This window comes from Lampris incognitus, chromosome 3 (assembly GCF_029633865.1).
Source record: "Lampris incognitus isolate fLamInc1 chromosome 3, fLamInc1.hap2, whole genome shotgun sequence".
NCBI lineage: Eukaryota > Metazoa > Chordata > Actinopteri > Lampriformes > Lampridae > Lampris > Lampris incognitus.
The window spans coordinates 445,270-469,197 of record NC_079213.1 but is presented as its reverse complement, the minus strand read 5'-3'; the positions used below and the strand labels follow the sequence as shown (position 1 = coordinate 469,197).

The window sequence follows — 23,928 nt, the reverse complement described above, 5'->3', positions numbered from 1 at the left end:
GAAGTGGTATGAAAACCAGGATTTAATTTCTAGTAAGCAGTCAGAAAGTGAAGTGGGCGGAAGAGTGGAGGTAGGTTTGTTGGATAGATAAAGCTGGGTGTCATCCACGTAGCAGTGGAATTGAATGCTAAAGTTCCTGAAAATGTGGCCAAGACGTAGTAGGTAAATAATAAATAGGAGGGGTCCCAATACCGAGCCCTGGAGAACACCGGTAGTAACAAGAAACAACTGAGATCTCAAATTTTTAAGTTGGACAAACTGAGTGCGGCCAGAGCTATATGATCTAAACCAGTCAAGGAGGGTGCCAGTTATTCCAATGGAAGCTAATCTTTCTAAAAGGATGTTATGTGAGATGGTATCAAAGGCTGCACTCAGATCAATGAGGACAAGTATGGTAAGGAGCCCAGAGTCAGCTGCCATCAACAGATCATTAGTGATTTTTACCAATGCTTTCTCCGTACTGTGCATGGTGCGAGAACCAGACTGGAATTGTTCAAACAGATTGTTAGTCAAGTGAGCATGTACCTGAGATGCGACTGTTCTTTCAAGTGTTTTAGACATGGTAAATTTGAAGTTGGGAGAAAATTATTCAAATTGTTGGGGTCTGCACCAGGTTTCTTGAGTATTGGAGTTATTGCAGCTGTTTTGAGAGATGAGGGAACAAGACCAGAGATAAGGGAAGAATGTATGATATCAGTTATTGAAGAGGATAGAGAAGGTAGACAGGCTTTTACTGAATGAGTAGGAAGGGGGGTCTAACAGTTGGGAGTTTAAAACTAGATAGTGAAGAACAGTGGGGGACATAGGAAGGTGAATAAGATGAACTGTATGCAGTATTGTTTGTTCGGGATGATCCGCTGTGGCGACCCCTAACGGGAGCAGCCGAAAGTAGTAGTAGTAGTAGTATGCAGTATTGTTTGACGAGGTCAATTGCCGATGAATATTTTCAATTTTGGCATTAAAAAAGGTCATTAAAGCGTTACATTGAGCAAATGAATACAGGTGAGCTGCGAGAGTGTCTGGTGGCTATAAAATATTGTTTACCATGGAAAACAGGGATCTAGTGTTCCCTTCACCTGATCTAATTAAATTTGCGTAATAAGACAATTTAGCTGTGGACAGAGCCTCCTTATAATGAAGTGTGTGGTCACTATACATGTCTTTATGAAAACCAAGGCCAGTTTTCATGTAAAGGTGAAGTACGGCGAGAGTTGTGTTGTAGGGTTGTTGTTCTATGTTAAGTACACTGAGAGGGTTGTGTTGTAGTGTTGTTATTCTATGTTAAGTATGGTGGGAGAGTTGTGTTGTAGTGTTGTTGTTCTCACTGAGAGTTGTGTTGTAGTGTTGTTATCCCATGTGTCTGCAAACCTACATGGCCAGTAAACATGATGCTAGTTCTGAGTTCTTAAGATTCCTCAATACTTTAAACACACAATACATGTTTTTAAACTTTGATTTGTTGCAGCACAGAGACCTCGTGTCCATGTGGACCCACCTGGTGACAAACGTCCTGGTTTTGTTTTTAACCTCAGTTCCTTGTGGCTCCTGAGTCTTTGTTTCCATGGAAACAGAAAAGCCAGACTTATGTTTTTGGTTCGGTTTTCAGACCTGCTGGCGGTCCCGAAGCATCCGTATGCTGCCATGGAGAACTGGGGCCTGAGTGTGTTTGTGGAGCAGAAGATCCTGTTGGACGCCGAGGTGTCCTCGTCTTCCTATCAGATGGAGCTGACCATGGTGGTCGTCCACGAGATCTGTCACCAGGTAATCCCAAAACTTACCTGAGATAAACTAACATTCTTACCTTACTTACTACCCCCACCCGGCCTACTCCACCCAAAACTTCACTTCCTTCATTTGCCCCACCACACCCTGAACTACCCCTCACCAGGTGCAGCAAGTTCAGTTTACCTCAAAGAACTTCAAACCTAAACCTGACCAAAACTAGCCTTATCCAGATTGACTTGAAAAGTATTTCTCTTGATCAAAATAAAATAAACATGAACACGTGATTACATTGATTAGACCATGATGTGAGTAGTCACGATGAACACAGTTGCTTAGTGAAACACCAGGGTTTCTCCCTGTGTCTGTGGTAAGAAGTCATTATGACACATGTCAGTTTTAAACACATAATACAATTATTTTAATTACTGGACTACAGTTGGCAAAACATCTCGATTTATAGCAGCAATTCAAGATAAGAGATAAGAGAGATAAGATACTTTATTGTCATTGTATACACACAACGACATTTCATTTGGTGACTCTGAGAACAGCAGCACCAGACAAGGGAAATGATTAAAAACAAGGACAAGCAACATTTAGTATAAACAGGTGAGGTAGCAAAAATGACGATGAAACAGTAAAAGACAGCAGTGGCTTTTAAATTTCAAAATAGTGTATGGGGTTATTGCACATAGTTGTCCATGTTGCAGCAGCTTTAAAGTGCAGAATTTATTCCTACATTAGGATAGTGCAAAACAGTGCATGGGAGATATGGTAGATAATGTACATCACTGTCCATATTGTACCAGTTTGTCACTCTGGGGGGTGACGGAGGCTACAGCTCTGGGGAAGAAGCTGTTCCTCAGCCTGTTAGTCTGGGTTTTGATGGCGCGGTATCTTTTCCCCGATGGCAAGGGAACAAACAGACAATAGGGACCTGGGTGTGTTGTGTCTTTGCTGATGTTGCAGGCTTTCCTCTGTAGGTGGCCAGCATACACAGCATCCAGGTCTGGGAGCACAGCTCCCACAATCCTCTGTGCTGTCTTTACCACCGGGGCCAAGTCCTTCCTGTTCTCTGCTGTGCAGCTGACAAACCACACTGTGACACATGGACAGAGGATGCTTTCTATAGTGCTTCTGTACAAGTTGACCAGCAGCTGAGGAGGGAGACCGGCTTGTTTCAGCTGCCTGAGGAAGAAACGCCTCTGCTGTGCTTTCTTCACCAGGTGGGAGGTGTTGAGCGATCATGTGAGTTCTTCACCAGGTGGGAGGTGTTGAGTGACCATGTGAGTTCTTTGGTCATGTGGATTCCCAGGAATTTGAAATTTTATGTTATCCACAATATACACCTCTTCGCAGTGGGGGGGGGGGGGGGGTTCTTCCTGGATCTCCTAAAGTCCAGAATAATCTCCTTTGTTTACTGGTGTTCAGGACCAGGTTATTGTCTGAACACCACCCAGCCAGAGGTTGGACCTCCTCTCGGTAGTGTGTCTCCTCATTGTTGCTTATGAGTCGCAAAATTCTTAGATTTTCATAACTTGTAGTAGCCATTGGCTACACTGTCACTGTTAGTGTCATGACACACCCCAAACGAGTGTGTATCATGTAGGGTTAGTGTCATGACACACATCAGACCAGTGCTCATCATGTAGGGTCAGTGTCATGATAAACACCACACAAGTGTGTATCATGTAGGGTTAGTTTCATGACACATCCCAGACGAGTGTGTATCATGTAGAGTTAGTGTCATGATACACACCAGACGAGTGTGTATCATGTAGAGTTAGTGGTAACATTTTAGTATGGGGAACATAAAAACTTAATTACTAGTGAATTAGTAATGATCAAGATGTCACTTTAGTATGGGGAACATATTCTAAGTAACAAAAACTTAATTTACAGTAATTTAACACTATTAACACTTGTAGTTTTGTGTTTTGTTATGTAAGAACAGACCATATTCATTAAGTGTTAGTAAGGGAGAATAACTCTTCTCGTGGTACTACCACCTTATAAAGTCCATACTAAGCAAAGCATATTGAGATGGTACTACTAATAAGCAATAATTCTGAGGTTATAGAGGGAAAACTCATAGTTAATGGCTTACTGGTTGTATAATAAGGCCATGCAGAATAAGGCATTAATGAGTATGTAATAATGACCAATTAAGAGCCAATATGTTGCTAATTTGCATGCTAATAAGCACCTAATTAATGGTGACTACGTTCCCCATTCTAAAGTGTTACTGAGTTAGTTTCATGACACACCCCAGACGAGTGTGTATCATGTAGTGTCAGTGTCATGATACACACAAGACGAGTGTGTATCATGTAGGGTTAGTTTCATGACACACCCCAGACGAGTGTGTATCATGTAGTGTCAGTGTCATGATACACACCAGACGAGTGTGTATCATGTAGGGTCAGTGTCATGATACACACCAGACGAGTGTATATCATGTAGTGTCATTGTCATGATACACACCAGACGAGTGTGTATCATGTAGGGTTAGTTTCATGACACACCCCAGACGAGTGTATATCATGTAGTGTCAGTGTCATGATACACACCAGACGAGTGTGTATCATGTAGGGTTAGTTTCATGACACACCCCAGACGAGTGTATATCATGTAGTGTCAGTGTCATGATACACACCAGATGAGTGTATATCATGTAGGGTTAGTTTCATGACACACCCCAGACGAGTGTATATCATGTAGTGTCAGTGTCATGATACACACCAGACGAGTGTGTATCATGTAGTGTCAGTGTCATGATACACACCAGACGAGTGTATATCATGTAGTGTCAGTGTCATGATACACACCAGACGAGTGTGTATCATGTAGTGTCAGTGTCATGATACACACCAGACGAGTGTGTATCATGTAGTATCAGTGTCATGACACACACCAGACGAACCTTACACACTCATACACTGATTGAGTCCAGGTGTCTGCGACCATTATCTGTAAAAAAAAAAAAGAACAATAAAGAACATTCGCAAATAAAATGTTCTTTTATTTTTTCAACATTCCACTGACACTTTTCTTAAACGCTAAGTATTAAAAGCATAATAAGTATCGGTATAAATTCCGATAAGTATTAAAGTCATAAGTATCGGTATAAATTCCAATAAGTGTTAAAAATATAATAAGTATCGGTATAAATTCCGTTGCTGGATGAACTACCTGGAATCCACAGCAACCATGATCTTGAAAGTGATGTCAGTAATATGCCAAGACAGTTGTGTTGCAATGAGTAAGTAGTATATAATGACAAGGTTGTTTTGGGTACCTGTACTGGGGTTTTGGATATCTGCCCAGGTATGTTTTGGGTAATTTCAGCACAGGGTTAGGTATCCATACTGGCATGTTTTGGGTACTTTTGAGATGTTTTGGGTAGTTTTTGGGTACCGTGGGTTGTTTGGGTGGCACGGTGACCAAGTGGTTAGCGCTGTCGCCTCATGGCAAGAAGGTCCTGGGTTCAAACCCCAGGGTTGTCCAACCTTGGGGGTCATCCTTTCTGTGGGTTTTGGATGTTCTTCCCGTGTCTGCGGTGGTTTTTGTCCGGGTGCTGCGATTTCCCCCACCATCAAAAAGACATGTATTACAGTATTACATTATTATAGTATTACATTATTATAGAATTACAGTATCACAGTGTTATGTCACTCGGTCTGGCGAGGGACAACAACTAGTGCACTGGGTAACAGTGAGGTGAGGTTGCAACACAGTGAGACAGGTAAACGTATAAAAATAACAAAATATAAATATTTATTAACACCATGACAGGACAAGGGAACAGAACGGTTGCCAACACAACCTACTAACAAAGGTAACACCCCCCCCCCCCCGACAGTGCTCAAAAGCGGCAACAGCTCCTAACCTAGTGTGTCTAACAGGAGGTAAGCTACGTGATGGGGTGTTTGCCCATGGGCATCTTACCTTGATCCCCTTGCCCAAAGGAACTAAACAACTAAAGGCTAAACAGAACTCAAAATACTCCAGACTGAAACAATGCAAAACTTAACTGAAAGCGGGCCAGACTTTACAAACACAAAGTAGCTACAGAGACAAAGACATCAACACAAAGTAGCTACACAACACTAACTACAATCACACACAAACTAAACTAGCTGGCCGCGGAACTGAAGACGTGTGGCGGTTTAAATATTATAGTGCACAGCTGATGGAAATTGGTTGATTGGTTGACTGGTTGATTAGGTGATGAGGAGCACCTGGTGGATACCTGAATGTAGAATGAGAGAGGATTAGATACAGGAGGGAACACAAAACAACTATACGGACACAGACACACCCGTGGCCGTAACATACAGTATAATAGCATTACAGTATTACAGTGTTATAGTATTACAGTATTAAAGTATTTCCCCCACCATCAAACATACATGCATGTTAGGGTTAAACATCAAACATCAACTGTTCATTGTGTTTTACTCAGCCACTATCGAGTCATCATAACAGCTTCTATTACGGTATTACAGTATTATAGTATTACAGTATTATAGTATTACAGTAGTACAGTATTGTAGAATTACAGTATTACAGTATTGTATAATTACAGTATTATAGTATTACAGTATTATTGAATTATAGTATTAAAATCTAATCAAATCAAAAATCAAATCGATTTTATTTGTATAGCCCAATATCACAAATTACAAATTTGCCTCAGTGGGCTTAACAGCAACACAACATCCTGTCCTTAGACCCTCTCATCGGATAAGGAAAAAATCCCTAAAAAAAACCTTTAACAGGGAGAAAAAATAGGAAGAAACCTCAGGGAGAGTAACAGAGGAGGGATCTCTCTCCCAAGACGGACAGCGTGCAATGGATGTTATGTTCACACAATTTACATAATACAACATTGAAAGAGGATAACACAATTATGATGGACTTATAAAATGTATGAAGAACATGATGCACAGGATGCCAAGCAGTGTCCAGACGCCATCGGAACAGTCCAGGACCCAAGCCACGTAACCAGCATCATCATGTAAAAGAAATATGTGAGGAGAGGGAGGGCAGGCAGCATCCAAGTGGCGACCACCAACACCACGGAGACCTGGGAGGAGAACCGACTGCACGTGCACACAAGGGAGACTCACATGACACCATTCACACAGAAAAAGAAAAAGGAGAAGACATCATTCAGAGAGAGAGAAAAGACATGTGAGAGAAGAGAACAGTTTGCAATAGTCATTAGCCATAATCAATTAAGTCATCAATTTGTCATAATCTAAACTCGATAATCTCGTCGGCAGAACAGTGTTTGGTAAATTGACTGAGACAGAAACCGACCCACCATTCAGTACAGGTTGTGAAGCACTCAACTTAAAGGCAACTAATTGTAAGCTAAGGCAAAAAGATGAGTTTTAAGTTTGGATTTAAAGGACTCAACAGACTCTGATTGTCTGATGGCAGCAGCCAGGTTATTCCACAACAATGGAGCCCGATAGGAAAAGGCCCTGCCACCAGCTGACTTCTTTTTAACTTTGGGTTCACACAGGAGCCCTGTATTTTGAGAACGAAGAGCTCGAGATGGAATGTACAGTTTAAGGAGATCAGACAGGTAGGATGGAGCAAGCCCATTTAGGATTTTATAAGTCAGCAGAAGCACCTTGTATTCTGATATAACATGGATGGGAAGCCATTGAAGGGAGACAAGAATTGATGTAATATGGTCAAATTTCCTAGTTTTAGTTAGGATTCTAGCAGCAGCATTCTGAACCATCTGAAGACTTTCAGTACTAGAATGTGACAGACCTGAGAACAGAACATTACAGTAATCAAGTCTGGATGAAACAAATGCATGTATTAGAGTGTCTGCGTCAGCCATGGAGAGAAAAGACCGAATTTTAGCTATGTTACGTAAGTGAAAACAGGCAGTCTTGGTGATTTCTTTAATGTGCTTATCAAAGGAAAGGCTGGGATCAAACGTAACACCAAGATTTTTGGCTGCCACACTTTGTGAAACCACAGAGTTGTCGATTGTTATCGTTACTTGATCAAATTGGAGTCCGTATCTAGCAGGGCCAACGACCAGCATCTCGGTTTTATCTGAATTTAAAAGTAGAAAGTTAATTGACATCCCGTTTTTCACAGTAGCCAAGCAGGCCTCTAAATTACTCATTTGTGTATGATCATCAGCCCTTATAGGCACATACAGCTGAGTATCATCAGCATAGCGATGGAAATTTATTCCGTAACTGCGTATAATTTGGCCAAGAGGTGTAATGTAAAGAGAGAAAAGTAGAGGGCCAAGTACTGAGCCCTGAGGCACACCATATTTAACGTCGGAAAAGTTTGATATAATATTATTATAGCAGACACAATGTGTTCTTCCAGATAAGTAGGACTTAAGCAAAGAGAGAGCTAAGCCAGAGACACCAAAATTCCACTTTTATCTATCTAATAGTATACAGTGATCAATGGTGTCAAAGGCTGCACTGAGGTCCAGTAGTAGAAGCACAGAGGTGGAATCAGAGTCGATCGCCAGTAAAAGATCATTTACCACTCTGGTCAGAGCAGTGTCAGTGGCGTGACAGGGCTTGAAAGCTGACTGAAAAGGTTCATATAGATCGTTTTCTTTTATATGGGTCAAAAGTTGTTGATACACAACTCTCTCTCGTACTTTAGAGGACAATGGAAGATTAGAGACTGGCAGATAGTCATTAAGAGACCCTGGATCAAGGTGCGGTTTTTTAAGTAGAGGTTTAACCACAGCTGTCTTCAAACTGCTGGGAACAATGCCAGTAGTAAGAGATAAATTAACGATGTCTAGCATTGTAGGTCCAAGAAAAGGCCAGAGTTCTTTAAAAAGTTTTGCTGGTAAGGGATCAAGTAGGCAAGCAGTTGGTTTAGAAGCTGACATGAACTTAGTCAAAGTATCAAGAGAGATAGGCTCAAAAGCTGTAATAACTGGGACTGTCAGTGACTCATTGTGTAGATATGAATTTAGTATGACAGGATCTGCAGGAGTAGACAGAGTTGAAGAACTAATTTTGTTTAAGATCTCCTCAACCTTATTGCAGAAAAAATCTAGAAATTCATGGGCTGTGAATGGTGAGCAGCTAATAGACGACTGCTTTTTAGTAAGTTTAGATACAGTGTCAAAGAGAAATCTGGGGTTATGTTTATTAATATTTATTAAGTGAGAGAGATACGATGTTTTTGCAGTAGATAAAGCACGCTTTATTTCAATAAACACTTGTGCCAAGATAGGTAAAAACGTCGAATTTTGATTTTCGCCATTTACGTTCCAGTCTCCTGCAGGTTCGCTTAAGAGCATGTGTATCATCATTAAACCAGGGTGTAGGCCTCTTTAGTCGCCTAGCTCTGGTAGTGAGAGGTGCAACTGAATCAAAGAGACTAGAGAGGGCCACATTTAAGTCACTAGTGAGATTTTCAACAGAGTCAGTTACCACAGTGAAAGGAGCCAAGACTTCAGGCAGCTTCTGGCCAAATGCAGCTGCAGTGGAGGGACCAATATGGTGAGTGGCAATTACATCTGTGCTGACATTAACTGGACAGGCCAATAAAGCTTCAAATTTGATGAGAAAATTATCAGACACAGCAGATGTGGTTGGTAAGACATTCAGATCAGAAACAGCTATTCCTTTAGATAAAACCAAATCAAGGGTGTTACCACTGCAATGAGTCGACTCTTTAACAAACTGAGTGAACCCAAAAGTATCAACTAGTGCCAGAAAGGCTTTACTTAGAGGATCAGCAGCCTTATTCAGATGAATATTGAAATCACCTAGAATTAGAATCTCATCAGAGTGAGTAACAAGGCCTGAGACAAATTCTCCAAATTCTTCAAGAAATAGAGTAACAGCCAGGAGGCCGGTAGAGTATCACAATTTGGACTGAGCCGAGTCTATTCATGGCTGAGGGAGATGGACCAAGAACAAGAGCCTCAAAAGACTGGAATTTAGATTCGAGTCTAGAAGTCAGATTGAAAATAAAAGCAACACCCCCACCTTGTTTATTTGCCCGAGCTACGTGGGCATAAGTATAGTCAGGTGGGGAAGCTTCATTTAAGGGAAGGAAAACATTTGGTTTCAGCCATGTTTCACATAACCCAATCATATCAAAACTATGTTCAAGAATCAGATCATTTATTAGTAAGGCTTTGGTATGAAACCAAATTTAAGCATCTTGTGGAAGTGATCAGTAGTAGGCAGAACTTTAGAGCTACCAATAGGTGGAAGATTAATTGGAATTAAACATCTTGTTGAGAATTTTGGCAAACCAACGCTTTGGATGATATGTGGTCACATATCGTCACATCAACTACTCATGTTTTACTCAGCCATTATCGAGTCATCATAACAGATTCTATTACAGTATTACAGTATTACAGTATTAAAGTATTACAGTATTATAGTATTACAGTATTACAGTATTATAGTATTACAGTGTTACAGTATTATAGTATTATATTATTAAAGTGTTACAGTATTATAGTATTACAGTATTATAGTATTATAGTATTACAGTGTTACAGTATTATAGTATTATATTATTAAAGTGTTACAGTATTATATTATTACAGTATTATAGTATTACAGTGTTACAGTATTATATGATTAGTGTTGCAGTATTACAGTATTATAGTATTACAGTGTTACAGTATTATAGTATTACAGTATTATAGTATTACAGTGTTACAGTATTATAGTATTACAGTATTATAGTATTATAGTATTACAGTATTATAGTATAATAGTATTACAGTGTTACAGTATTATATTATTACAGTATTACAGTATTTCCCCCACCATCAAAAAGACACACATGTTAGGGTTAACCATCAAATATCAGCTGCTCGTTGTGTTTTACTCAGCCATTATCGAGTCATCATAACAGCTTCTATTACAGTATTACAGTATTATAGTATTACTGTATTACAGTATTATAGTATTACATTGTTACAGTATTACAGTATTACAGTATTTCCCCCACCATCAAAAAGACACACATGTTAGGGTTAAACATCAAACATCAGCTACTCGTGTTTTACTCAGCCATTATCGAGTCATCATAACAGCTTCTATTACAGTATTACAGTATTATAGTATTACTGTATTACAGTATTATAGTATTACATTGTTACAGTATTACAGTATTACAGTATTTCCCCCACCATCAAAAAGACACACATGTTAGGGTTAAACATCAAACATCAGCTACTCGTGTTTTACTCAGCCATTATCGAGTCATCATAACAGCTTCTATTACAGTATTACAGTATTATAGTATTACAGTATTACAGTACTATATTATTACAGTATTATAGTATTACAGTGTTACAGTATTATAGTATTATAGTATTATATTATTACAGTATTACAGTATTTCCCCCACCATAGAAAAGACACACATGTTAGGGTTAACCATCAAATATCAGCTGCTCGTTGTGTTTTACTCAGCCATTATCGAGTCATCATAACAGCTTCTATTACAGTATTACAGTATTATAGTATTACAGTACTATATTATTACAGTGTTACAGTGTTATAGTATTACAGTTTTACAGTATTACAGTATTATATTATTGCAGTATTACAGTATTATAGTATTACAGTATTACAGTATTATAGTATTACAGTATTTCCCCCACCATAAAAAATACACACATGTTAGGGTTAAACATCAAATATCAGCTGCTCGTTGTGTTTTACTCAGCCATTATCGAGTCATCATAACAGCTTCTATTACAGCATTATAGTATTATAGTATTAAAGTATTACAGTATTATAGTATTATAGTATTACAGTATTATGGTATTATAACGTTACAGTATTATAGTATTATAGTATTAAACCATTACACTATTACAGTATTAAAGTATTATAGTATTATAGTATTACAGTATTTCCCCCACCATAAAAAAGACACGCATGTTAGGGTGAAACATCAAATATCAGCTGCTCGTGTTTTACTCAGCCATTATCGAGTCATCATAACAGCTTCGATTACAGTATTATAGTATTAAAGTATTACGCTATTACAGTATTATAGTATTATAGTATTACAGTATTGCAGTATTACGGTATTATAACGTTACAGTATTACAGTATTAAAGCATTACAGTATTATAGTATTACAGTATTACAGTATTTCCCCCACCATCAAAAAGACACATATGTTAGGGTTAAACATCAAATATCAGCTGCTTGTTGTGTTTTACTCAGCCATTATCGAGTCATCATAACAGCTTCAATTACAGTATTATAGTATTATAGTATTACAGTATTACACTATTACAGTATTATAGTATTACAGTATTGCAGTATTACGGTGTTATAACGTTACAGTATTATAGTATTACACTATTACAGTATTATAGTATTAAGGCATTGCTATTATAGTATTATAGTATTACATTATTATATTATCATAGAATTACAGTGTTACAGTATTATAGTATTATAGTATTAAAGCATTACACTATTACAGTATTATATTATTACAGTATTATAGTATTATAACGTTACAGTATTGCAGTATTATAGTATTACTATATTATAGTATTACAGTATTAGGAGGTTACGGTATTACAGTATTATAGTATTACAGAATTATAGTATTGCAGTATTACGATATTATAATGTTACAGTATTGCAGTATTATAGTATTACAATATTATAGTATTATAGTATTAGGTTATTACGGTATTACAGAATTACAGTATGCTACGGCGGCATGGAGTCAAACATGGAATAAACTGCAGGCATCCAAAATCATAGCCGACCCACTCCCCTTAGTTGAACCTCTACATACTAACCAGACTGTAAAGCGAGCAAAGAAGATCACCTCCGACCCCTCACATCCTGCTCATCACCTCTTCCAGCTCCTTCCCTCAGGGAGGCGCTACAGCTCGCTGTCCACTAAGACTAAACACTTCACAAACATTTTCCCCCTGGCCATCAGGACTTTGAATTCCTCCCTGTAGTCCCTCCTCACACCACTGACATAAACACCACCGTTCACCTGACTTATGCGTGATGTGTTTGTTTCTGCTATTGTGTAACTGTATTGTTCGTGATAATGTGTGGAGTGTCTGTTATCCATGGATGTATTGTGCTGCAGATTTTTATGTGTACTAAAAACAAATTCCACTGGCCTTGGTCCTGTGGCTAATAAAACAATCTAATCTAATCTAATCTAATCTACTACAGTCTGAGCCCCTGACCGAGGCATGGTAAAACGAGCTGGAGTTGGTCCTCGGGTGCTGCATGGCGGCTGCCCACTGCTCCTAGCGGCACAGCTAGGATGGGTTACATGCAGAGCAGAATTTCCCCATGGGGATTAATAAAGGATATCAACATCGAAAAGCGACTTGTACTGATTGGCTAGACAGAGGGACCGAGCTGGGAAGGATGTGCAGCAGGTTAGGGTGATCGAGGATAGAGATGGAAATGTGCTGACAAGTGAGGAGAGTGTGTTGAGAAGGTGGAAGGAGTACTTTGGGGGGCTGATGAATGAAGAAAATGAGAGAGAGAGAAGGTTGGATGATGTGGGGATAGTGAATCAGGAAGTGCAGTGGATTAGCAAGGAGGAAGTGAGGGCAGCTATGAAGAGGATGAAGAGTGGAAAGGCAGTTGGTCCCGATGACATACCTGTGGAGGCATGGAGGTGTTTAGGAGAGATGGCAGTGGGGTTTCTAACTAGATTGTTTAACACAATCTTGGAAAGTGAGAGGATGCCTGAGGAGTGGAGAAGAAGCATACTGGTACCGATTTTCAAGAACAAGGGTGATGTGCAGAACTGTAACAACTACAGAGGTGTAAAGTTGATCAGCCACAGACTTCCGGTTAGACGATGTAGTGGAAAGACGTACGGCGTTCGCCTCTCGTACAATTTCAGCGATTTTTGTTAATTACGGCTATATTTAAAGTCTACCTTTAGTGCAACGGTTTGATTTAATCAGCTAGTTTGCATCAAAATGACCACATCAACCCGAGCGAGCGGAAAAAGTCAGGCGCAGCGGACTTTGTTCTCCGAAGACGAGGCTAACGTTAACAAGAAGGTGACCAGGCCCCCTCTCACGCTGGAGACGCTGATCATTGAGCTGGAAAAATCCAGGAAAAGCATGACTGCTGAACTCACAGCCAAGATGAACGAGGCGCTTGCCCTGATTCATTCAGTTCTTGAATCCATTACCACAACCGTGGCCAAACACACCTCTACTCGATCGGAGATGGTAACTACCCTCTCGACTCACTCGGACAACATTACGAGCCTGGAGCAAGGAGTCGTGCAGCTGCGGTCTAAAGTGGTTAGATGACAGAAGCGCAAACTACACTCCAAACGGCTGTGGAGGATCGGATTTGTCGTTCGAAGCGTCAGAACTTAAGAATTACTGGTCTGCTCGAGGGTATTGAAGGCAAGGATTCCAGAAAATTCATGGCAGATTTATTCAAGGAAGTCGTTGGGGGGCGCTGCCGGAATCCGGCCCTGATCTTGACCGGGCCCATCGCAGCATCGGACCGAAGCCTCGCCAAGGGTCTCGCCCTGTGATAGTGCGCTTTCATCGATACACCGAAAAGAAGAGAGTGCTGCAATGGGCAAAGGAACACCGCGATGTGGTCTATCGAGGCCACAACATCAAGTTTTATGAGGACTTCAGCGCTACAGTGGCGAGGAAGCGAACCGCTTTTAACGCGGTGAAATCCTCGCTCTTTCGGAAAGGCATACGTTTCAGCAAGCTATAGCCTGCCCGGCTGTGCATCACCTTCAACGCTGTGGATAATTTCTTTGACTCCCCGGAGCAGTTCTACCAAAAACACATACATACTAACTCGTGTACGACTGAAGCTAAGTAAGCGTCATGGCCACGGATTTACTTGACTTTATATGGGTCTTTATTTTATCTCTCCTTGCTGGTAAGACACTAATATAATGTCTAAACAGGCTGAGGAAGTTAGTTCTAGTATTTTGCCTCTTAGGTGAATATGAGCAGTAATCTAAGTCATGCACTATTTGAATTACATGTTATATATGATAGTGTTTTATTGTCCTTGCTTTATCATCTTCTCCATTGTTTTATATCACTGACGTTCTTGATCCGAGGCTTTGCTTAAATTGTGCAGCCTTTGTGCAGCTTACAAGGGTTAAACTTACTTCTGCTTCCATCTAGCCTGCACGGCCCATCCACGGCGTTAACTGTTTCTGCGTTGTTGCATTTCCGCATTGTTTCATAGGAAATTGTCTATGTAAGGTGTGTGTATGTGACTATGAGGGCTACTGAAATCCATCGCCTTCTTTGCGTGAACTGTAGCACCCCTAGTGGGCTAATTTAATTTAATTCATTTTTTTTAATTCTCGATTTTTCTTCAAAAAGTTCCAGTTGTGAATTGCTATTATTTGTTAGTGTTCTGCCGCTTTTACTACGGGCAATCTAGCAGAGTATATATCTAGTCTGATACAGAGGTAGCCGCTGAGCTGTTTCATACTAACAACTTGCACTGTTTTTTGTCTCTTCATTTTTTTTTCCTTTTTCTCTTTTCTACTTTGATTTTATTTTTTCTCTCTTATTTCTTTTCCAAAACATTATCAGTTCGGCTGGCCTGCTATCTCTGTCTGCTCTTCAATTCCTGTTACAGTGTCTCCATTTAACCGTTAAAAGTGTTCATATGGCGTACATTCTGGACTGTCAAGAGGCGAAATCCGCTGCATAGCAAATCGGTTGTGTACTATCCTATCCTGCAACTCGTCTTGTTCTGTTATGGCGAGCTTAGGAAATTATTTTTTGATTGATTTCAAATGAATTCACTGTGTAAAGTTATGTTTTTGTTTTTGGGGGAGAATATGTTAATGTCCCTAAGATGCTTCCGGGATGGTCACCTCATTTCTGCTTCTATCTTAAACGCTTTAGACGTGATCAATGGCTAATCCAAATACACCTCAGAGAGGAACAGATGGGTCTTCTATTAGACTGGTGAGTTGGAATGTCTGTGGATTGGGGGGGGGCAGTAAAGCGATCCAGAGTGTTTTCACACCTTAAGGGGCTTAACACTGACATCGCTTTCCTTCAAGAGACTCATCTGCGTGTAAGTGATCATAACAGAATGCGTAAACCCTGGATTGGGCAAATATTCTATTCAGCTCTTAGCAAATCCAGGGGCGCTGCTATTGTGATTAACAAACGTGTCCAGTTCTCCCCCACACAGATTATTTCTGACCCCGGAGGGCGTTATATCATAGTAAGTGGTACATTATATCAGACTTCAGTGGTGTTGGCCAGCGTTTATGCCCCTAACTGGGACAACCCACACTTTATGACCGCCCTTTTTTCCAATATTCCAAATTTGGATACCCACCATCTTATTTTAGGGGGGGACATGAATTTAGTGATAGACCCTAAACTTGACTGCTCACACTCTAGAAAACGCACACCCTCCGCCATGTCAAAGATACTATCATCCCTCATGAGTCAATTGGGCTGCATAGATCCCTGGCATTTTTTTCACCCAGTCACAAAGGAATTCTCCTATTTCTCGAAGGTACACCAAACTTATTCTCGTATTGACTATTTTTGTGTAGACAGGGCTCTTCTCTCTGCTGTGAAATCTACTGAGTATTCTGCTATGATTATTTCCAATCACACTCCGCTTATTTTGGATTTAGCACTCGCACCCAATGCTAAGAGCCAATAGAGATTCGATACAGGTCTACTAGCTAGTGAGGAGTTCTGTGACTTTATCTCAAAAAGAATCAGTGCCTTCCTTGAGATTAACAAGACTGAGTCAACTTCACCCTCTTTATTATGGGAAACTTTAAAAGCAGTAACAAGGGGAGAAATTATCTCATACAGCATACATCTAGCCAGGAAAAATAAACAAAAACATAAGGAGTTAATTGATGCAATTCTCAGCATAGATAGAGTATTCCAACTCTCCCAGTCCAGACCTGTATATCAAAAGGGTTAAACTACAGTGTTAATTTGATTTACTCTCCACAAGCAAAGCAGAATACCTTTTGAGACACACTAAAGGGACATATTACGAATATGGCGACAAGGCTAGCCGCCTTTTAGCTCTCCAACTTAAATGCCAGTCAGCCTCCCGCTTCATATCTCAAGTCTATGACTCCTCCCACTCCCTAACTGCCGATCCAACTGAAATAAACTCTGTCTTCACTTCGTTTTACTCCAATCTCTATTAATTGGAACCCCCTTTAAACGAGACTATAATGGAGGATTTTTTAGATAGTTTAGATTTCCCTACTATAGATGCCGATAATAAGAGGGATCTAGACAATCCTATACAGCTAGAGGAAATAGTCGCTTGTCTTGGATTAATGCAAAATAACAAAGCACCAGGTCCAGACGGATTTCCAGTTGACTTTTACAAGAAGTTTTCCTACCTTATTGCCCCTTTATTATTAGACATGTTCAACGATTTGATGGAAAGAGGATCCCTCCCCCCTACCTTAAACCAAGCTTCAATTTCACTTATTCTTAAGGACACAAGAACCCTGAAGAATGTGGCAGCTGGAGACCAATAAGTTTGTTAAATTCAGATGTAAAGCTTCTAGCCAAGGTCTTGGCACGCCAGTTGGATCCTTGCTTGGCAGACATAGTTTATGAAGATCAAACAGGGTTCGTTAGAGGTCGGCATATTTCTTCTAACATTAGAAGACTTTTAAATATTGTGCTTTCTCCTGGTGCTTCTCAATCTGCTGAAATGGTTATATCATTGGATGTGGAGAAGGCCTTTGATCGGGTTGAGTGGGCTTACTTGTTTTCTGTTCTGGAGAAATTTGGTTTTGGGTCTAAATTTATTTCTTGGATACGACTTTTATACTCTGCTCCTACTGCTTACGTGACGACTAACTCACAAAGGTCTGACTACTTCCCTTTAACAAGAGGTACCCGTCAAGGTTGCTAAATCTCTCCCCTGCTCTTTGTAGTAGCTATAGAGCCTCTCTCCATTGCTCTCAAATCCTCCCCACTCTTCACTGGTATCTGCAGGGCTGGACAGGAACATCGCATTTCTGTCTATACTAATGACCTTTTGCTCTATGTCACAGAACCGGCTAACTGTATTTCCGATATTTTACAAATCTTGATGACCTTTGGGTCGTTTTCGCGCTTTTAGCAAAAGCGAGTGTTTCCCTATTAATGAAGTGGCGAAGCAAATCTCACCAGGTCCCCTACCATTCCGACTGGCCCACACCAGTTTCCCTTATCTGGGTGTCAACGTTGTTCACTCCCTCCCCTCTCTCCATAAACATAACTTCATGAAGTTGGTTTTGGAAATTAAATCTGATTTTAAGCGCTGGGATTCACTCCCTCTCTCTCTGATGGGCAAAATCAACTCTATTAAAATGAACATTCTGCCCAGACTCTTGTTTCTTTTCCAGTCCTTTCCAATATTTTTGCCAAAGTCATTTATTCGATTGTTAGACAAAACAATGTCACAGTTTATTTGGGCTGGCAGGAGTCCGAGGGCTCATAGATTGGTGTTGCAGAGGGGCAAACGGGATGGGGGCCTTGCGTTGCCTAACCTTTTATTTTATTATTGGGCGGCCAACCTTCAAAAAATTCATGCTTGGTGTAACTCTCTCAACCTTGATTGGTGCATAGTGGAGGATAACTCCTCCCGTTCTTCATCTCTGAGAGCTTTGGTCTGTGCCCCTCTGGCTTCTTGCTGTCCTAAATACATTAAAAATCCAATTGTACGCTCTACTTTGAAAATTTGGAAACAATTTAGGCAACATTTCAAACTTTTTGCCCCCACTCCATGCAGCCCCATTTTTAATAACCCCTTGTTTCCTCCCTCTAATTTAGATACAGCTTTCAATCTGTGGAGAGAGAGAGGCCTGGCCCATTTCTCAGATTTATATTCAAAGGGTTCATTCAACACTTTTAATGATCTCTGTTTAAAGTACAACTTACCTCAATCTCACTTGTTCCGGTATCTTCAAGCTCGTAATTACGCTCGCACACATTTCACATCTTTCCCTCAGCTTCCAGTAGGCTCTCTTGTCTCTAAGGTACTTTCTCTCCCCAGGATTCGTGGCAGGATCTCAATTTTATATGACCTTATATCATTCCCGGATTTGATTTCTCTAGCGGGGGTTAGGGGTAGTTGGGAACAGGAGCTAGAACGTGATGTGATAGATGAATGGTGGGACAGCGCACTAGCCAGGGTCAACTCTACATCCTCATGTTCCCGTTTAAGTTTAATTCAGTTTAAGGTCTTGCATAGGGTTCATTTTACAAAAGCTAAGCTTTGTAGGCTGTTTCCAGGCGTGAGTGATACCTGCGATAGACGTGGCTTATCACTGGCGGATCATAGTCATATGTTTTTCTCCTGTCCAAAATTAGTTGAGTTCTGGTCCCTTTTCTTTAAGATGATAGGAGAAGCCCTCAAAATTACACTGGATCCCTGCCCCTTGATAGCCATCTTTGGGGTACCCCCTATGCCAACCAGTCTTACCAAGGAAAATTCTGATGTTGTTGCCTTTGCCTCACTCATTGCCCGTAGAGCCGTTCTATTACAGTGGAAAAGCCCAAATCCACCTTCCGCTACCTCCTGGTTAAAGGATTTAATGTCATTTCTCCCATTAGAGAAGTTGAAGTATTCTTTACGAGGCTCAAATGCTAAGTTCTACAAAAAAATGGCAGCCCATTATCCCATATGTAAATTCTCCTACCTCTCTGGACCCCAACTGATTATCAATGAATCCATTCCTTGGGGTGGGCATCCCGAGCATCCTTTTTATTGCACTGACCTCCCTACTTTATTTTATATCATTTTATCAACTCCCTGCGTGTGTGTGTGTGTGTGTGTGTGTGTGTGTGTGTGTGTCTTATTTACTTAGTTCTGTATGTGCATTATTATTTTTTTCCTTCTTCCCTGTTTTCTTTAAGAATTTGGGATGGGTGGGGGGTTGGAACAAGGTGTTATTGTAGTTCTCTGTTCTAACACACCAACAAACAAAAAAAGGGGGGGATGTTGTGAAACACTGACCTGTTCTTTGTGTCTAGTATGTATATAACACTGGTTTCCAATAATTAAAAAAAAAAGAAGTTGATCAGCCACAGCATGAAGATATGGGAAAGAGTAATAGAAGCTAGGTTAAGAGGAGAGGTGATGATAAGCCACAGCATGCAGATATGGGAAAGAGTAATAGAAGCTAGGTTAAGAGGAGAGGTGATGATCAGCAGCAGCAATATGGTTTCATGCCAGGAAAGAGCACCACAGATGTGATGTTTGCTTTGAGAATGTTGATGGAGAAGTATAGAGAAGGCCAGAAGGAGTTACATTGTGTCTTTGTGGATTTAGAGAAAGCATATGACAGGGTGCTGAGAGAGGAGGTGTGGTATTGTATGAGGAAGTCAGGAGTAGCAGAGAAGTATGTAGGAGTGGTGCAGGATATGAGGGAGGTGTGACAGTGGTGAGGTGTGTGGTTGGAATGACAGATGGGTTCAAGGTGGAGGTGGGATTACATCAAGGATCGGCTCTGAGCCCTTTCTTGTTTGCAGTGGTGATGGACAGTTTGACAGACAAGATCAGGCAGGAGTCTCCGTGGATTGTGATGTTTGTGGATGACATTCTGATCTGTAGCGAGAGTAGGGTGCAGGTGGAGGAGAGCCTGGAGAGGTGGAGGTATGCACTGGAGAGAAGAGGAATGAAAGTCAGTAGGAGTAAGATGGAATACCTATGTGTGAATGAGAGGGAGGACAGTGGAATGGTGAGGATGCAAGGAGTAGAGGTGACGAAGATGTGTGAGTGTAAATACTTGGGGTCAACTGTCCAAAGTAACGGGGAGTGCAGAAGAGAGGTGAAGAAGAGGGTGCAGGCAGGGTGGAGTGGGTGGAGAAGAGTGTCAGGAGTGATTTGTGACAGAAGGGTACCAGCAAGAGTTAAAGGGAAGGTTTACAAGATGGTAGTGAGACCAGCTATGTTGTATGGTTTGGAGACAGTGGCACTGATGAAAAGACAGGAGGAGGAGCTGGAGGTGGCAGAGATGAAGATGATAAGATTTTCATTGGGAGTGATGAAGAAGGACAGGATTAGGAAGGAGTATATTAGAGGGACAGCTCAGGTTGGACGGTTTGGAGACAAAGCAAGAGAGACAAGATTGAGATGGTTTGGACATGTGTGGAGGAGAGATGCTGGGTATACTGGGAGAAGGATGCTGAATATGGAGCTACCAGGGAAGAGGAGAAGAGGAAGGCCAAAGAGGAGGTTTATGGATGTGGTGAGGGAGGACATGCAGGTGGCTGGTGTGAAAGAGGAAGATGCAGAAGACAGGAAGAGATGGAAATGGATGATCCGCTGTGGCGCCCCCTAACGAGAGCAGCTGAAAGTAATAATAGTAGATCAAAATCAAAAAAGAAAAAAATAAGTATGAGCCTTCTCAGCAAGGGTTTACTGGGAGAAAAGTGAGGCCTATTTGATAGGGCAATAGAAAGAGAGGGCTGCTCCCAGTCTGCCAAGTGGCCTCAGGTGTGAGAGAGAAGGGATGAAAGTACTTGGTGTGTTTTTAGGAAGTGATTTATTAAAAAAAAAAAAAGGAAGTGTGTGCAGCGGAGAATTTGTGTGCCCTATTCTCTAAATGGAAATGGATGCTACCCAAGTTTTCATACAGGGGGAGAGTTCTGGTTGTCATATTAATGTGGTGACCTCGACATCGTGGCCTGGACTGATAGTCCTACCTCCACCTAAGGGCCTAATTGAGGACATGCAGAGGACAATTGTTAACTTTTTCTGGTCTGAGCAACACAAGATCAAAGCATCAGACATTGTGTTCAGGGTGTTAGATTTCAGGCTGCAGGTAGCCAAAAGGCTGCTTTACAGCTTGAGACAGAGCTGGCAGGATACAACTCGTGTGTTGTTCAGCAAAGTTGGACATCTTGGGCTGGACAAATATATGTTCCTGATGCAGCCCAAAGAGGTGTACCTTACAGGTTTAACACCTTTGTATCTGTCCTAAATACCCGTGGCAGGTCTTCAGGATACAATGGAAGCCTGTTACAACACCGGGAATGTGGCTGTTCAAAGAACTGTTGTTCTGCAATGCCTTCATTAACTCCCAGACTTTGACTTCTGTCAGCCTGAGGTTAAGCCTGCGCCAGGTTGGTTGTGTCAAGCGGGGGCATTTACTGAAAACATCAATAGAACATCTTTCAAGAACAGCTGGCATCAGGTCCTCATGACTGTTGGAGAGAGCTGTGGAGGAGGTCTGGGCATCCCTGCCAGGGCCTGTCAGAGCATTTGCTGAAAACTGGACTCAATCTGACCAGTGGGATGGTGAATATGAGTACATGTTCCCTTCTCTGGTTGTCTCTCCTGCTGCTGGGGAGTGGCAGGAGTTTAATTCCCCTCACTACTCCAGTGCTAGAGGAGTTTGAAACAGTAGGGAAGAAAGATACATTTTATACCTGCATTAGTGTCACACTTACAATCTCGGGCATGGATGAGGGTATCAAGGTAGATTGAGGTTTTTGGCCCACTCTTCACCAAAATGCTGTTGGCAGTCTGTACAATCCACCCATCCATTAATGGAAAGGTGACCTCCAGTGGAGGATTTTACATGGGGTGATCGCTACAAACAGACATGTGGGACACCTAGATCCAAGCACAGGGGAGGGCTGTCCATCCTGCTCAATCAGGGAAACGGTCCAGCATATTTTTATTCAGTGTTCTAGGCTTCAGGGCTTATTCAGGCAGTTGGAAGAATGGTTCCACCAGTTGGGGGGGGGGGGTTCTTTTGAGGTTTTTATTTATGGACCAAAATACTCTTTTCCAAAGAAACATGTACAATGCTTGCTTAAGACATGATAGGAATAGCAAAATTGCCTATCTGGAGAACCATGAAAAAAGTGTATGCGGGGTCAGCGGTCAATGAAACCCACCTTGATTATGTCAGGACTGCTGGCAGCCCGTTGCAGGGTGGAGTGTAAGATTTCAAACTGACAGATAACATGGAGGACTTCTTGAGAACCGGGGGAATTGGTTGGCGGGGTGTTTGGTTCGATACAGGAGGAATCTTTGGTACTTCATTTTTGAAGTAGCTTATTTTTATGTTTAATTTTGTTTTGCTTATTTTCTATTTTATGTGCTCATTTTTGGTTGGTTGCCAATACCCTTATTGATGTTCTGTTGATTGGTTATTGGTTCGGTAAGTTTATGTACTGCACGGATAGATTGAAATAAAGCTGCTTGAATCCTCAAAGCTCTCTGTCTCTGTCTGTCTGTCTGTCTGTCTGTCTGTCTGTCTGTCTGTCTGTCTGTCTCTCTCTCTCTGTTTTTCTCTTTCAGTGGTTTGGTGATCTGGTGACTCCTGTGTGGTGGGAGGATGTTTGGTTGAAAGAAGGTTTTGCTCATTTTTTCGAGTATGTTGGAACAGACTTCCTCTTCCCCAAGTGGAACATGGTGAGTTCACACCAAACAGCCACAGACAAAGCTCATCCATCCCTTCTCTGGAAATGTCCATCCATCCATCCATCCATCCATCCATCCATCCATTATCCGAACCGCTTATCCTGCTCAGGGTCGTTGGGCTGCTGGAGCCTATCCCAGCAATCATTGGGCGGCAGGCGGGGAGACACCCCGGACAGGCCGCCGGGCCATCACACAGGGCCCACACACACACACACACACACACACACACATTCATACCTAGGGGCAATTTAGTACGGCCGATTCACCTGACCTACATGTCTTTGATTCACCTGACCTACATGTCTTTGATTCACCTGACCTACATGTCTTTGGACTGTGGGAGGAAACCGGAGCCCCTGGAGGAAACCCACGCAGACACGGGGAGAACATTAAAACTCCACACAGAGGACGACCCGGGACAACCCCCAAGGTTGGACTACCCCAGGGCTTGAACCCAGAACCTTCTTGCTGTGAGGCGACCGTGCTAACCACTGCGCCACCGTGCCGCGGAAATATACACTCACTGGCCACTTTATTAGGTACACCTTGCTAGTACCGGGTTGGACCCCTTTTGCCTTCAGAACTGCCTTAATCCTTCGTGGCATAGATTCAACAAGGTACTGGAAACATTCCTCAGAGAGTTTGGTCCATATTGACCTGATAGCGTCACGCAGTTGCTGCAGATTTGTCGGCTGCACATCCATGATGTGAATCTCCCGGTCCACCACATCCCAAAGGTGCTCTATTGGATTGAGATCTGGTGACTGTG

The 23,928-nt window shown here is 41.5% G+C and overlaps 1 protein-coding gene across 1 annotated transcript in view; it reads left to right on the top strand.

Annotated features, from left to right (window-relative positions):
• The window catches only part of LOC130110470 (thyrotropin-releasing hormone-degrading ectoenzyme-like), a 373,072-nt gene that overhangs the window by 132,626 nt on the left and 216,518 nt on the right, over positions 1-23,928 (top strand). The window contains exons 5-6 of the mRNA XM_056277578.1: positions 1,607-1,761; positions 23,037-23,150. Coding sequence (XP_056133553.1) covers positions 1,607-1,761; positions 23,037-23,150 — 269 coding nt within the window. The remainder of the gene's footprint in view (positions 1-1,606; positions 1,762-23,036; positions 23,151-23,928) is intronic.